Source organism: Ambystoma mexicanum, chromosome 13 (genome assembly GCF_040938575.1).
Source record: "Ambystoma mexicanum isolate Mex_15411 chromosome 13, UKY_AmexF1_1, whole genome shotgun sequence".
Taxonomy (NCBI): domain Eukaryota; kingdom Metazoa; phylum Chordata; class Amphibia; order Caudata; family Ambystomatidae; genus Ambystoma; species Ambystoma mexicanum.
In genome coordinates this window covers 687,411,129-687,427,034 of record NC_090938.1, presented here as the reverse complement: position 1 = coordinate 687,427,034, position 15,906 = coordinate 687,411,129, and the positions used below count along the sequence as shown (strand labels likewise).

General features: G+C 46.7%; 1 protein-coding gene across 3 annotated transcripts in view; it reads right to left on the bottom strand.

Annotated features, from left to right (window-relative positions):
• The window catches only part of STARD3 (StAR related lipid transfer domain containing 3), a 274,830-nt gene that overhangs the window by 8,916 nt on the left and 250,008 nt on the right, over positions 1 to 15,906 (bottom strand). For all 3 annotated transcript variants that reach the window (XM_069634727.1, XM_069634728.1, XM_069634729.1), the window contains one exon: positions 2,439 to 2,518. In XM_069634727.1, coding sequence (XP_069490828.1) covers positions 2,439 to 2,518 — 80 coding nt within the window. The remainder of the gene's footprint in view (positions 1 to 2,438; positions 2,519 to 15,906) is intronic.

The window sequence follows — 15,906 nt, the reverse complement described above, 5'->3', positions numbered from 1 at the left end:
ACCTGGCCACCCTCTGTCCTTCGGGCCCAGGTACCTGCTCACCCCGCCTCCTTTCTGTACTGCCTCCGTGCCACCCCTTGCACTGGGATCTGTATCTGTACCTATACAGTCCACCACTTTTTTGTCTGCACTTAGATATACCCTATCTGACTAATTCATGAACTTGCCACTTGCTGGCTGCACTACCACTTTTTCATTGCCTGTATTTATCTTATTACTTATTCTTTTCTCTCCTCTGTTCCGCACTTTCCACTTCTCCCGCTTCCATGCACTTTCCCCCTTTTCCATGCACTTTCCCCCTTTTCCATGCACTTGCACGTTCTTAATGTCACTGGGCCTAGTAAGATTGTTGTTTTTGTTCTCCCTTGTTCCCCTCCCTTTACTTGGTCACGCTCTGAAACACTGGCTTACGAGCGCGATATAAATAAAATATCATATAGTGGAGGGTGCTATATCAGGCCTAGTCCAATTGTTCCAAGTACCTCCTAGGTTTCTCCTATAGATAAAAAGTCGGCATGTCGCAGGTAGGAAATACACTGTTAGATTAAACTATTAGATTAAAGATGCTGGCAAATCAGACCGCCTCCTGCTGCGTGATTTAGCAGACTTTGACTGACATCTAGCCTCAGCCGCTCATTTCTTGCCTGAAGCCATCGACTGGATCTTTTCATTTCTTTCAGAGAACCATAAGAGTCTTCTCTCTAAGGACAGCTGCGTCACCAGCCCAGGTCTCATGTGGCATCCCACAAGGATCTTGTGTCCCTCCAACAATCTACAACATTTACACAAAGCCTCTATTTGACCTACTAGACAACAAAAGAATTTCATACAAACTACACGGATGAGACGCAAGTCTTGCCCCCTTTTATAGGGTAGCTACGACACACTCCTTGGACCTATGCTCAGTCTACCACACCATCCAGGTCTGGATGGCCTCACCACCTCTGCCTCAATTATGAGCAGACAAATCCTGGTGGTTGGAACGTAATCCACGCTTCACAATCTTGGCCACTCATACACATCATTGAGGGCATCACCATATCGGCTGCCAGCAATGTCAAAACCATGGGAATCTATCTGGATGCCACGTGTCACTCAAGACAGGTAAACGTGACTGCCTCCTCTGCAGTCCAAACTTCTAAACTAATCAATGCAAGCAGACCATTTCTGTCTGCAGAAAGCTGCCTCATCATTGCCAGAGACCTCATAGGCTTGCGGCTCGACTACTGCAATGCACTGTTTGCAGGAACTTCGGCACCCAACATCCGCAAGCTACAAACCATTCAGAATAATGCCTTAAGAGCAGCGCCAAACATACCAAAGCTTGAGCACATCTCTGCAGCTAGAAGAAAAGCACATTAGCTTCACCTCTGGGAGTGCATTACCTTTAAACTGCTTGCCATCATAATTGTTCTGTTATAACGCACTTAATACAGGAGACCGTTTTTCTAAGACAAGACTGGAATTCAAACCGGTGTGGCTATGCGTTGTCCAGCTTCCAAGATAAACGTGTAGCCCCTGAGCTATCCTCGTACAAATGTCTGTCAAACTGTGCTCCTAGATCTGTGTTTCTAAAACCCAATCCAGCAGGACCAGTCGCTCGGCTTACTCACACCAACTGACTGGCCCTAGATTTAGAAGAATAAGATTGAGAGATTCCAGTTTTCCGGTATTGCTGCTAAGTGTTGGAACGATCTACGCCTGCAACTGAGAGCGGAACAATCATATTGGGCCTTCAGGAAACAGCTCAAAACCCTACTGTTCTCCCAGAGTCTGCCATGAACATTACCTGTAGTGACACCTATGAAACGACTGCTATGTGTAATTTGCTAAATGTTCCTGAGTCATACTATGTATATTACGTATCCAGTGCCTTGATGCCCCTGGGTTTAGTGCGCTTTATACATTTAAACATAAAATAAATACCAACTGCATACAATTCAGAGTGCAATACGTTCCCTTATGTCCATATCAGAGCTATAAATACCTTTAAATAAGTGCACCCTTCCCTAGCCACTGTCATCAAGCATGCGGTATATCTGCAGCAGTAGAAGGGCTTGTATAATGCTTGATCTGCATACTTATCAAAAGCATCATTGAGGCCCTGGTGCAGAAACATATCTGAAATGCTGGCTGTTCAAATGCATAGTTGTCAACATTATCGATTCCCATCTGTAGGTGCTGATCCAGTCCTCTCTTTGCATTCACCGACTTGTAGTTCTGCTTTTCCAATTGTAAAACTCTGCCTGCAAGTCCCAGAATGCAGAGGAAAAAAATAGGACTGGATAAGCACCTACTGACTAATGGATCATGTTGGCAACTATGTAAATTAACCACCACTGCAGTTTCAGCACTTTGTCCAATGCTGGCAATGTCCTATATTCTTTAGCCTGAAATGGAGTAGGTGGAGCAATGACTTTGGCAATGTACACAGATACCTGGGAGAGATGACACCGCCGCCAGCACATGCTGCCACATCATAGGTCACCAAAGTGTTATCATCTACTCTCTGCAGGACCTGTATGAAGACAAAACAAAGGCAGATTTGGGGCCCAGTCAGTAGCATTCACATGTCAAGTCACTGAACATAGCTCTTCCTAGCAGTAGCTGTGGCCTGATGCTTGCACCTTGTAGACAGAAGCTTTGTCTCGTTTCAGCTGGCTGTCTACGTAGAACTACAATAATGTAGCAATTCACTGAAAAAAAATAATCACCTCCTCTCATGCACCTCAGCAAGCTGCTTAAGATACATGGCTTAGCCAATATGTATCCAGTACCAAACGATAGATCAGATATGCTTAGGGTGACCAGATTTTTAAATAAAGGGACGGCTACAAACATAGAAGTAGGACTACGACAAGTCCCCTTCTACCCCCACCCACAGCCGTGTCGAAACACTGTAAATAAATACTTTCCAATGCCAGCACTGTTCCTAGACATAAGCTAATGTAAATGTAAGCTTGAAAAAATAACGATGCCTTTGTTGAGGGTGGGGGACAGAGGGTCCAATTCCGGGACAGTCCCAAGACATCTGGTCACCCTAGATCTGCTGGGAGCTGCTGGGTGATATCCTGCTCATACTCCCATTAAAGCATCTTAGTACTGCCGGTCAGTGTACGGGGTGGCCACCCTACATAATGAAGTGTGCTGCTCAGCCCAATCCCTGGGGTCTGCAGTCACCCACGCAGACCTGCACTACAGCATGTATGCACGGTCCAGTGTGTAAGAAGGGATCTGGCATGATCAGCAATTCTAGACCAGCTCAGGCAGAGCACACTGACCTTGTGATCCATCAATAAAGGGGCTTGCAGCATTAAAGCAACTGGAGTCAGACCATTAGCCAATCAAGAAGGACACCACTTCTAATGAAGAATCTGAACTAGAGCAAAAGGCATGTGGACAATGCAATCACAGGGATCCATCATAAAGGGACATCCTCGGAAGGAGCCCTCCCAAACCAATACAACAATCCTGGGAAATGAACAGGAAGTCGTGAATGTTTACCGGCCGGCAGGCAATGTAGGGACACCTATCCTGATGTGTCGCAAAAACAGAAAGGCAAGGAATACATTGTGCCAAAACAGACTTCAGCGGGTTTCTTGCAATAATGTTTTTATTATGTTTGGTGGAAAATACAAAGTGATACGTAAGACAATGCAATAAGATGAAAGGTTCGATATGTAAACCGAAACATTTCAAATAAATTAAAAAGAAATGGTGCCCAATATGAAAAAATAGGTTTGAAAGAAATTAGTATTCACACATTCAAGGATAGGAAAGAGCCTTCAGTTATTGGTCAATCGGGCTTGGGAGGAAGACCAAGGTAGAGGAAGACATTAAAGGGGGCGTTCTATACTCCACAGCAGAAGGTGGTGGGTGATAAAAAAATTACTGGAAGAAAATATCTTTAGCTAAATATGCTTAGTTACTCCAATACATGCTGTGAAGCGCACACGGTTAAACAGAGTGCTCGTTGTGTAAAGGGCACCTTTTTACATCTAAACTGTAATGGCATTTGGAAGAGTTTGCTCCTTAGACTTTCTGCGGTAAGCCATACCCCACCTCACTTTAAGTCACAGGGGGAAGCCCTATTTACTGAAGCTATGTGACACTATTTGGCCTTTTGCAGTGTGCATGACTGAGGACAACAGAAGAAGTGGCCGATTACACAAGAAACACACATTTTGGGGAACTCTACTTCTATTTTTTAGCATCCCCTTGGTGCTTTTCTTCTAAAATGAAGATCCACTTCCTTTCTTTTCACTTGCCAAGTTACCTCTACAGTGGACATCAACTGATTGGAGCATCACTTCCAATTCGGTCTACTGGCGAAAGTTTGTGTACTCTATGCAAGCCTTGCCGTCCCCCCCCCTTCTCAAGTTTCCTCCCCTAATAAACTTCTAGCAGTCTAAAATGCGTCTATTCACATGTTTGTCGTTAAATAAAACAAAAGCGCATGTCTTGGCAGTGGTCCTGCCGGTCTCCAGTACTGCACTGATACACCAGCATTCATGTCAACACGCTGATCAAAGGTTCCAGACTTCTGCTGCTTGCCTCATTTATTTTATTTATATAGTGCCAAAGCTCACAGGACGGAGCATGGAGCACAGGACAGAACTAGGGGAGGCATAGGCCACTACACATTATGCGAACAGGAAGGTCTTTAGTGGTTTATCAAAGTGCAAAAAGTGATCTTCCTGTCGAAGAGCCATGGGTACCTGTGTATAGGTGCCACAGAAATGTCCAAAAAATAAAGATGTTCCATGCCTTGGTCAGTTCTCAGGCAGAAATTACCTACAGAACCGCACTGGGGTGACCAGAGCGGCCTTAAAACACACCTAAAACGTGGGACTATTTTTTTATTTAATTTAATGTGTGTTTTTAGATGACTTGCATCTTTTTCACACTATATCACATGATACATATAAAATATACATTTCCTATACACTTCATTTAAAACCAATTTAAAACAATTCTAAATAAATTTAAACAATCTTGGCTCAGAATAAACACCTACTTGGCTTCTGGGATATATAATGCGTGAAATGGTCAGATCTATACAAATGACCAATATTCAGTGTTTTACAGATTCTCATACCTCAAGTCCATTTACTTAGAGATAGCAATTAAAAAGACGGCCAAAATAGAGGAGACTATCTCCCATAAATGAAAGGCTGCATGGCTTAAAACTGATGTCTTAGCCATAAATATATCACTCCAGAATAGATCAGAATTGTGATTTCCAGATTTTCCATACGCCAACCTTTGCGTTGCTTCCAGTTCCTGACATTGGGTTAGAATATGTCTAGCCGTCTCGATACATCTCCCACATAGGCGGCATAATCTTTCCTCTCTTGGTATGCCACTCCAGGCACCAGTATTTTCCAGGACTTGGATAGTTTGAAGTCTGAGGGATAGAATAAATCTAGTCATCTTTGGGTAGCGCTTCCTCACCAAGTAGGGGAAGGGCCTACCTCTATCAAAGGTCTGCCTTACATACTCTCTAAATGTTTTTAGCATGCCCAGATGCGTTGAGGTATCTAGGTCAATGGTCCTTGCCTTAAAGGGAATTTTGGCTGTGTTAAAATCTAGCCAGGTTTCAAGGACCTGGGTTATTCCAATTTTATGTAAATAGTTTGTCACTCTGCCTTCTAATTCCCTGTACCATTTACTAGATTTGTATCGAAGGGCGTGAGGAATCGTGTATGCTAATAAGCTATCTGGACCGGCCAGGTCGTACTTTATTCTTGCCCATAAATTACAAGAGGCAATTGACCAGTACATATTCAAAGAAGCCAGCCCCAATTCCAGTCTAATAGCTTGCACAGGGGAGCCCGGAGGGAGACGTAGCATTGATCGTAAGAGCTTTCCTTCCAATTTCTGGATTGGTGCGATCCATTTCCAAGGAAAGACCTCAAGAGCATGCAAGATTGTAGGGATAATTGATGTTTATATGCTAGAACCTTTGCTTCCAGCGATCAACCTCCTTGCCCGTCTATCAATTTTTTTAGGCTAGCCATTTGCCCCATGCCTTTTTTGTAACCGCCTGAAGCGTGGCCACCGCCGTAAGCTTGGTGGTCATGGTGATTCCCAAGTATCAATAGCTTGAAGTAATTTCGACTCGGTCATCCCCTAACCATCACGAACCGGACTTGTTAGTGGTGGAATCTCCAAATATCAGGATCTTTGTCTTTTGAATATTGGGTGAGAGCCGTAAGGGAGCGTTGTAGCCCTACTTTGGTCCTGTCTAAAATGACCACATCGTCTGCGTACACAACGCATGTCAAGCCCTTATTGCCATATTGGAGGGGGGGGGGGGTGTTGTGGGCCTCTTCCAATCTTCTTGCCAACCGGGAAATATAGATATTGAAAAATAAAGGGGCAAATGCACATCCCTGCTTCAAGCCCCTCCCAATGGGAATCCTGTCTGAGTGCGCCTTCTTGCGAGAGCCTAATTCTTACTGCTGTACAACTATTGTAGTGGGACTATTTCCCGAATAATGTTTTAAAAATGAGTGCGTGTTTTGAAAGCAGTGTGGCAGGATTTTTGTAATTTTTTTGTTATTTTTTTTCCAAGTTTGACAAATTGCATTTTACCATTTTTTTTTTAAATGACCAAGTCTATGCACCTTAGATGACAAGGTGTCCCTGGCGCTGCGACCTGTGCAAGATGCTTGGGAAGATCATAGTCTCCACCATGGGATCTTCATTCCATTCATACACTTGACCGCCGCCTCTCTGTGTGCAGGATCTCAGACACAAGAGAAGCAACTTCTCAAGGCTCCTTCCCAATCGTAATTAAAGATAACCTCCAGAAGTCACAATAAATAAAATAACATATTCCCCTTCATTTAATACAAAGGGAGGGGAAACACGAGATAGGCTGAGGCGCACACACACTGCCCTGGCATTCCAGGATGCCCAACAGTGGCACCTCAGCTCATTTTCCAGACTTACCAAACAGGGTTAGAGACCCTTCACCAAGCTTTTCAGCTGACCTTCGACCTCATTTTGCGTTCACAATGCCTTTTAACGCATTTTAGCTTTTTAAATACGCAATTTGTGGAGGTATGGAGTTGACTCTGCCTAGTCTTCTTCCCCGGACTTGTTTCTAAGGCAGAATTTCGATCTCTTTGATGAACGCCACTCCTGTGGGGCCAAGACATGGAAAGATGATCATCTTCGATTTTCATCCCATTGGGGATTGTGGCATTTATCCAAAGAGGTCTTACCGAAGGATTAATGAAGGAAAGGGAGTGCATAAGACTCAAGTGAAGCTCATGGGGTCTCCAAAGACTATCTTTGCCAGCTTCGGAGTCATAGCCTCCAAGAAAGCCCAGGATGGCATAGTGGCATACATCACATGCCTTGGTGGTCGGTTCCAGTCCACATTATGACCCTGGTTGGGAGCAATGCAAGAGGTTTAGGGGCTCGCCAGCAAATTGCACACCATCCAGGAGTCAATCGCCATCAAGCAACTTGACATCAAGCTTTTACTATACTGTCAGAACCCAGAAAAGATTTCAGAGACCCACTGGAACCACAGAAAGATGCAGCGCCCGTGACACAAAGTAGAAACAGCTCCTCTGGCAACACCTCTTCTGAGAGCAAGAACTGCAGATCCATGCCCCAGTAGTCCGGATAAACTCCATGTCCAAGAATCTGGTTTAAATAGGGGAAATCTGTCACTTTGAAACATGCACTCAATTCCACCAGGAGTCTTCAAATGATTGCTTAACTGTAGATGTCTCCAGGACTGCTTCAGACAAGTATTGCAGACCGCTTCCTGTGCCTCAAACAGCAGTAATCTTTGTGACCTAAAGGCCGAGCAACCTGCTGTTACTCCCAACCCACTGATAGCATGGCTTCTGGACCACCATGATAGCACCGTCATCCATGTCACAGAGGTCTAGATGCGACAGACTACCACGCCTCGGATGCTCTGTTTCATGGGGTAATCCACAAGCAATTCCATCATTGTGCTGGCCGCACATAAGAGGGAACAAAGTCTACTACTTCTGTCCCCTGTACCCCACCCGCCCCCACAAAAACACCAAATAAAAAATAACAGAAGGCTTGATTTTCTGGGCAAGAAGATATGCAGCACCTTGGTCGCAAGACTGAGAACAGGCTCAAACTCGTGCCGGGAGGATGTGAATAGGAAGTGTGGGGCTCAGTAAAGCAGGTTGCAGACTTTCTGCTAGCAGAAGCAAAATACACTAAGTCATGAACGAGAATCATTGGCAAGACGAGATGTGATGAGATGCCAGAGAAAAGCTTGCCATGACCTAAACGGGAGATTGAGCCTTACTATGGTCAGGCTCGTCGCCATTTGGCTTCCATGCAGATGACCATCTGGACGTGATGAATGAGATGGCAGAGACACTGAAGACTGCATGCAGCAAAAGAGGAATGCATTTGCCGCTTCCTTTCGGACTGCAGGGAGAAATGATAGCCCCACAAAGGCCAGCCCTCTTATGGGCAGCAGTTCCATCAGCAATGGCAGCAGTTCCAACCAAATGTCCCCTTTCCAGCAAATGCAACAGGCGTAGGAAAGCAGGCCCCCACAAAACTTCACGCAACATCCAAGTATTGAGTGTGGCATGCTCCATCCCCAATGCAGCCACGTGGAGGAAGCAACAGGATTGTCCATTTTCCAGTATGACAGGTCATAAAAAAAACAGGGTGCAAAATATTGCAAAGAATGGTTAATACTACTAGGTCCCTTTCATCTTCCCTCCATACATTTGTACATTCAATCCTATGGCCCTGGGGTGTTCATTTGCAGCACAAAACATGTCCTGTAAAGCCAGGCACATGCACAGCCTTGGGCCACTTCCCAACGAGCAGCCAAGGCCTTGACCATAAGTACTTTTCTGCGGTGTTGCACGCATCCAGTACAGACCACACAAAGGTTTTCCAAACTTCTTTGGGTCGTTCGTTGTTTTAGAATTCAGTTTTCTGGCGACTGGTCTCCTTAAACCTGTGCTGTAAAAGAGGGGTCTACCTTTTGATTTTTGCGACCACTAGTTTGAGGTTAACAACAATCATGAATTCTATCTGCTGCGTCTCAGGCTGGAACGTTGGTGGGACACTTTTCGATTGTGGTGCCAATCGAGTGAAAATGGTTGCCAAACTATTCCAGCACCGGTAGGTGTTGGCCGTCCAACACCTTTCCATTATCAAGAATTAAAAAAAAAAAAGCAATATTTTTAGGACACTGCGGGCTCTTTTCACGGCCCCAGTAACACCAGGGGAACACAGAGGCGCTTTGTCAAGAGGCTAATTTGCATACTTCAGGCAACTCTCTGGTTCTGCTATTAGGAGCTAAATGTACTTTAACTGGGGGAGATGGCATTGTTCCCCAATGCAGGGCAGAAACCAGGGACTTCCAAGATTCACAGTCTTGGGGCTAAATCTTACACCAGCTCCACCAGGGCTCCCTGTCGAGGGGCTACAGCAGTTAAATGGGTGAGAGCAGAAGGACCTTTAAAGAAGAGGGCCCAATACAAATGATCACTTCATGCAGGGACCCATAGCTCACACAAACATCTGGTTGCGGTTTCGGAACACTATCCTGGTCAGGGACTGTAGTAGTGATGCTGGTCAGATTGGTGCGGAACCAAGTGCCCAAGAGTCAGACCATCACAGTGGCCACCATTTTAAATTTAATTGTCTTCCATTGGTGGGCCCTATGGTCTCGAGAACAGATCGCCCATGGCCTTCCCCATAAACTGCTTCTTTGGGGAAAAGACCTTTCCCACACTACGGCAGAGTGGTCCGCACCTACAAGAAAGTCCCGGCCCCAAATTCCTTCCCTTTTGGCCACTTATTCTCCACTGTAGTATGTCTACGAACGGCTAGGGCAACATTCCCTTTAGTCCATCCGTAGATTCATGGGTTCAGCCTGCGCCACTACCTTCTCTGGTGCCGCAAGCACCAGCAGAGGTATATTTTTCTTCTGCTTCCAAATACAGATTCTTTTGGGGCCCATAAAAACTGATTTTAAAGAGCGGTTTGTAGAGGCTGCTCCTCCTCCCAACCCCACCAACCCCCAAGGGAACACTGCAAAGGCTAATATTCAGAAGGTACTGTAGGACTGTCTCCCTTCCCACCAAAAGCAGGGTGTATCACTCGCAACAGTGCTGACAAATGGCAGACGAATAAGGCTCCAGCAGTCAGCACAAATGTAATATTACCAATTACAAATTGTTCCAGGGAGGGGTCTTGGCACCAACACGGTAGGGATGTCTTGGGATATTCTTGATCTGGCTGCTCCAATCATGTTTCACTAACATACAGACAGCACTAAGGATATGACAACAGCCAATGACTGTCCTGGGAACGATGGAAAATATGTAAATTCTAACTAACAGTTTCAAATGCTTGGACTGTTGTACTATCCTAAAAAATGAAAAGTTCATTTTGCGCCCTCTTGTCAGCTCTTATCAACTAGTGTATGTCCACTATCCCATTTGGTTTGCGATTATCCAGGTGTAATAAGGCATGCATTACTTATCGTAATAGCATTTCTGATGATTGTATCTGCATAGATTCACATGCTGTGCATATAGTCTGACATCCAGTGGTAACCGCAGAGTATTGCATCTCGTCTTTCGGGGACCGCAAGGGGACGTCGGCATAGGCGTGTCTGTAAAACTATCCCTATCATGACGTGAAGTGTACCCAAAATCCCTCACGCGCCAAGGTCCCTCTGATTGCATTTTTTCTGCCATGAGGGAGCTCAAGGCCATTGTGAGTGAGTACATAAAGAGAGAAAGTAGTAAAATGTCTGTTCCTTCCACCCCGAGCGGGGAGGCTGGGCGGGCGCATGTGAATCCTAGCAGATACAATCATCAGAAATGCTTTTACGGTAAGTAATGCATTGTCTTCTGATGTTTGTTGATCTGCTTAGAATCACATGCTGTGCATAGACTAGCGAGCTGTACCCGGAGTTGGAGGTGGGTTGTGAGAAGGAACAGAAGAGAAAAGATGTCTTAATACTGCTTTTCCCACCTGAGAATCAGACCTAGAATGAGTGTCTAGACAGTAGTGTTTTGTAAAGGTGTGTACAGAACTCCAGGTTGCCGCTTTGCAAATGGACTCAAGGGGAACATTTGCAATGAATGCTATGGAAGCCCCAGTGCCTTGAGTAGAGTGTGCTCTGGGCTTGAAGGGCAGTTCTCTCTTAGCAAGAGTGTAACAGTGTGATGAATTTGACAATCCACCTTCAGATAGCCGATTTAGAGACAGGATCCCCTTCTCTACCAGCTGCCACTGAAACTAAATTTTTTTGTTTTCCTCAGTGGTTTAGTTCTTTCCAGGTAGAACATGACGGGGGGGGGGGGTGTGTGTGTGTGTGTATAAAAAGGTAGGCAGTTCAATCGATTGGTTCACATGGAACTTCAAGATGAATTTGGGCGCAAATCTGGGGTGCGTGCGCAGAACTACCTTATCCATGTGGACTGTAACAAAGGGGTCTAGAACAGAAAGTGCCTGTAGTTCGCTAACCCTTCTGATAGAAGTGATAGCCACTAGGAAGGCCGTTTTAAAAGACAGGTCTTTTAGACTTGCTTTATGCATAGGCTCAAAGGGAGCACCCATGGGCCTGGTCAAAACCACATTTAAGTCCCACCCAGGAGCTGGGTGAGAAATGAGAGGATAAATCCTCTTAACCCCTGCCATAAAGGCCTTCGACAACTTTTGTTGTGATTTGGTGTAGACTGACAGTGCAGCCAGATAAACCTTTAGGGAATTGAAGACCAACCCAGTGTCCAACAGATGGGTTAGGTACAGCACAATGTGTGTGGGTGAGCAAGCGATGGAATTGATACCCTTGGAATTACACCAGATGACAAAACGTTTCTATTTGCTGGCAAAGCAACGTGTGTTCGGTTTCCTAGCTTCCGTGAGTATGTCCATTCACCTCTGAGGGAGCTGTAGGTGTCCAAACTATGACCTCTGGAGCCAAGCTGCTAAATTCATAGTTTGTGGGCATGGGTGTAGGGTCTCCCTGCTGTCCCGAGACATGTTGTACGGGCAGGGTAGTTTCACTGGTGGGGAGAGGGACATTGGTAACTGGTTCCTGGTGCATCTTGTGCACTATCTTGTTGAGAAGGGGAGTCAGGGGAAAAGCGTAGAAAAATTTCACTGACCATGTTATCCAGAGACCGTTCGCCTTGGAGCGGTTCTGCGGGTAGCTGGAGGCGTAATCTGGGCATTGTGCGTTCTCCAGAGTTGCGAACAGGTCGATCTCTGGGAAGCCACAGTCAGTGAAGACGTTGGAAAAAAATGTCTTTGTGCAAACGCCATTTGTATTCTTTGGGCAGAGGAAAATCTCTGCTGCGCACGTCTGCCAGAAGATTGAGTTCCCCTGGAACATGTTGTGACAACAGAAACATCTTGTGTCCGAGAGCCCATATCCAAATGTTTTGGACAGCTTGGATAGCCCTGGCGAGTGAGTGCCCCCCCAACCCCCTGTTTGTTCAGGTAATACATTGCTGTAGTGCTGTCCGTTAGAATCAGCACGGTCTTCCCTTGGAGTTGCATCTGAAAGGCCTTCAATGCCTTGAACACTGCTAATCGCTCCAGTAAATTTATATGGTTGGACGCTACCTGAGGGGACCACACTCCATGTGCTGTCGGCTGAAGCAGGTGAGCGCCCCCCCCCCCCCCACCCCGTGAGAGATGCCACTCTCACGAGAGATGCTTATACTGCAGGGGTGGTGAAGGTCTTCACCTTCAAGAGGTTCTCTCTTGACCACCACTGCAGAGAGAACGAGGGCTGGCGAGACAACTACCAGATCTTCCCATTGTCCGCTGGCCAGACACCACTGGCTGTTGAGTCACTCTTGCATGGGACGCATGCGCAGCTGCACGTGAGGAACCAAGTACATGCACAACACCATCATCATTCCTAGCAAGCGCATGGCTTTGCGCACTGTCACCTCTCGACTGGCTATATATTGAGGGATCTGGAAAAGCATGTTCTGAACCCTCTCGGAGGGAAAGACGAGGCCGTCTTCCGTCCAAATTAGAGCTCCTAGAAATTGTTTTGTTTGACTGGGGACTAGACTGGATTTTTTCTCGTTGATCGAGAAATCCAAACTGAAGAGAAGATCTACTGTTTTTTGGGTGTTCGAAAAACATGTGTTGTACGAATCCCCCGTGATGAGCCAGTTGTCGATGTAAGGGTAAACTGGGACGGATAGTCTGCGCCGAAGGGGAGTACCTTGAATTGGTAATGCCGGTCCTCCATCATGTACCCTAGATATTTCCTGTGCGCTGGCAACATTGAAATATGAAAGTATGCATCTTTCATGTCCAATGTTGCCATGTAGTCCCCTAACAGTGGGATTACCTACTGTAGTGTTACCATGCGAAACGTCTGAGGTTTTATTAACTTGTTCGCTGGGCGCAAGTCTAGAACAGGGCGCATGGTGAGGTCCTTTTTGGGTACAAGTTAGTACACTGAATAAATACCCTTGTTAACCTGAAGAATAGGGACGGCTTCTATGGGATCCTTTCCCAGCAACGCTTCCACCTCGATTCAGGATTTCCAGATGGTCCGTTGAAAGGCGCCGTGAGCGTGGTGGTCTGAATTGTGGAGTTTGGGCGAATTCCACGCAGTACCCGTGGGCGACCGTCTTTATGACCCACTGGTCTGAAGTTATCCCCTCCCATGCCATGAGGAAAGATGTTAATCGCCCCCCGACTGGAGAAACATGGGAGGGGACCTGGATCTGATGGTCATTTCTGACCGGAGGCTGCGGCTCCTCTCAGACTGGGGCCTCTGCCGCATCGCTGCCCTCTTGAAGGGTAGTATGCAGGGCTTCCTGAAGTTTGTCCTGTATTGAAACTCCCCGTGCCATAGTTACTTTGATTTGCACGGGACTGCCCTCGAAAGGACTGCCGGGAGTTATTACCTCTCTGAGGGGAAGGTCTTTGTGTGATCTGTTGCAGAGATTTAAGAGTCTCATGCTCTTTTTTGGCTGTTTCCAATGCCTCATCAACCACTTTCCCGAAGAGGTTACTTTCTTCAATAGGCTTATTGATGAGTGAGGCCTAAGTTTTGGGTTTAAACCCTGAGGTACGTAGCCAAGCGTGTCTTTTGAGTAGGGTCCCTTGGGCCAGAGACCTGCCTGCTGTCTCAGCCGTGTCCAGAGTGTTCTTTATCACATTCTGGTTCACCGGTCTTCCCTCGGTTACAATAGAGAGAAGTTTGGACCTGGTGGGTTCTGGGACCTCCTGGAGGCCCTCTTGGTGTAGGTTCCATTGCGCGTCAGCATAACTTGCCAACAACGTGGTATTTGCTATACGCGTAGTGTATGCGGCAGCCAAGGTGACTTGTTTGCCTAAGGCATACAGCCTCTTGGATTCCTTGTCCGGGGGTGCCTCCCCAGTGGCAAGGGTTACCCCAGCTCTTTTTCGGGTGGTAGTCACTACCAGAGAATCGGGAATGGCGTGCCCTTTAATGTATTGTTGGTCGGAAGGAGGCGGCCGAAACAATTTTTCCACTCTTGGGTTCACTGCCCGGGTTTGAGCCGGTGATACCAAGGAGGGAGCCAACCTTCTCTTGATGGAGTTAAGGAGGGGAATGGCTTGGCTACATGGAGGCTTCTCCTTAAGAATATCCTCTACAAAGTCCTGCTCAGGCACAGCCTCTTGAGTAGAGAACTGAAAACGTTCAGCTGCCTTCAACAGAGTTGAAGGCCATCTGGTCATCTACAGGCGAGGATTGACGAGCCGGAGTGGTCGGAGAGGGGAATCCAAACACGATACATCTGTGTTCTGATCCTGGTCCGTTCCCTTGTGCTGGGTTTCTTCTTAATTATCTGTGGCATCCGCCTGTTCCTCCTCATAATCCTGTAGAAAGGAAGTTTCTTCCTCTTCATTGTAAATGTCCCTATAGGTGTCCATGTGGACAATGTCTTCCTGCTGGACGGGGATAGAGGGCTGATCTTCCGGATGAGTAGATTGAAGGTTAGGCTCTCCACAAGACCTTTTAGGGGGAGGATGATCAGAAAAACTGATAATTCTCTCCAGACGGTCCCATACACCCCTCGAATTTCACACTTGTCCATTTGGAGGAACCAGGAGGGCCTACGGGGTGTAAAAACGTAGTCTTCCGCCAAACTACGACGAAAAGTGTCTTAGGGTGTTGGAAAGAGGCTCCTGTCTTTCCTCATAAGTATTGTGAGAAATGAGGCCCCATGCGCATCAAAAGATTTGTCCACGACTTGCCCCATGATTTTCGGCAGAACCGGGATAAGTCCCACCGCTGCAGTAATCCTCTTGATGCTGTCCTCGATGACCGCCGAATCGGCGTGAGATAAAGGTACCGATGGTCTTTAGGGGGCCTAGCGGTCTGTTTTTCCACTAGAGGCCTAGTTGTGATTTTTGGGCCTACCGCGGCCTTCGGGACCATCGGATTTAGGCGCTTCGACGTGTGAATCTTTTGGAGTAGCACCCTTACTTGTTTTTGATTGCCCAGTCGCAAGACGCTGCTGCATTTGCGTGGAAGGCTTTGGATCTGCACGATAAGAGGAAACCACCAAAATTTGCGACGACCCTGCTGGCGCTTTCACCTTTTTCGACATTGACGTCAAAATAGGTGTAGGGGTTGGGTGCTTAGTGAGATGCGCTTGTACGCCCCTGTCGCCGGGTGTTGTCCCTGAAGCGTGACCAGAGTCAGGCCTTAAAGGGTCGGGGACAGGCGTGGCAGACCTAGAAGTGTCCGCTTCAAGGTCCATTACATCCGCAACTGATGTTTGGTCATCTGAAGTGCCCCAGTCACTCTCAGCGGGTGTGACGGTGGGGGAAGGGGGTTCCACCTGCAAAATGCCGTAATCGGCCCACCGCTTTACACACCACTTTTCGATGTAATCTAAGGAGAGACAGGCATTG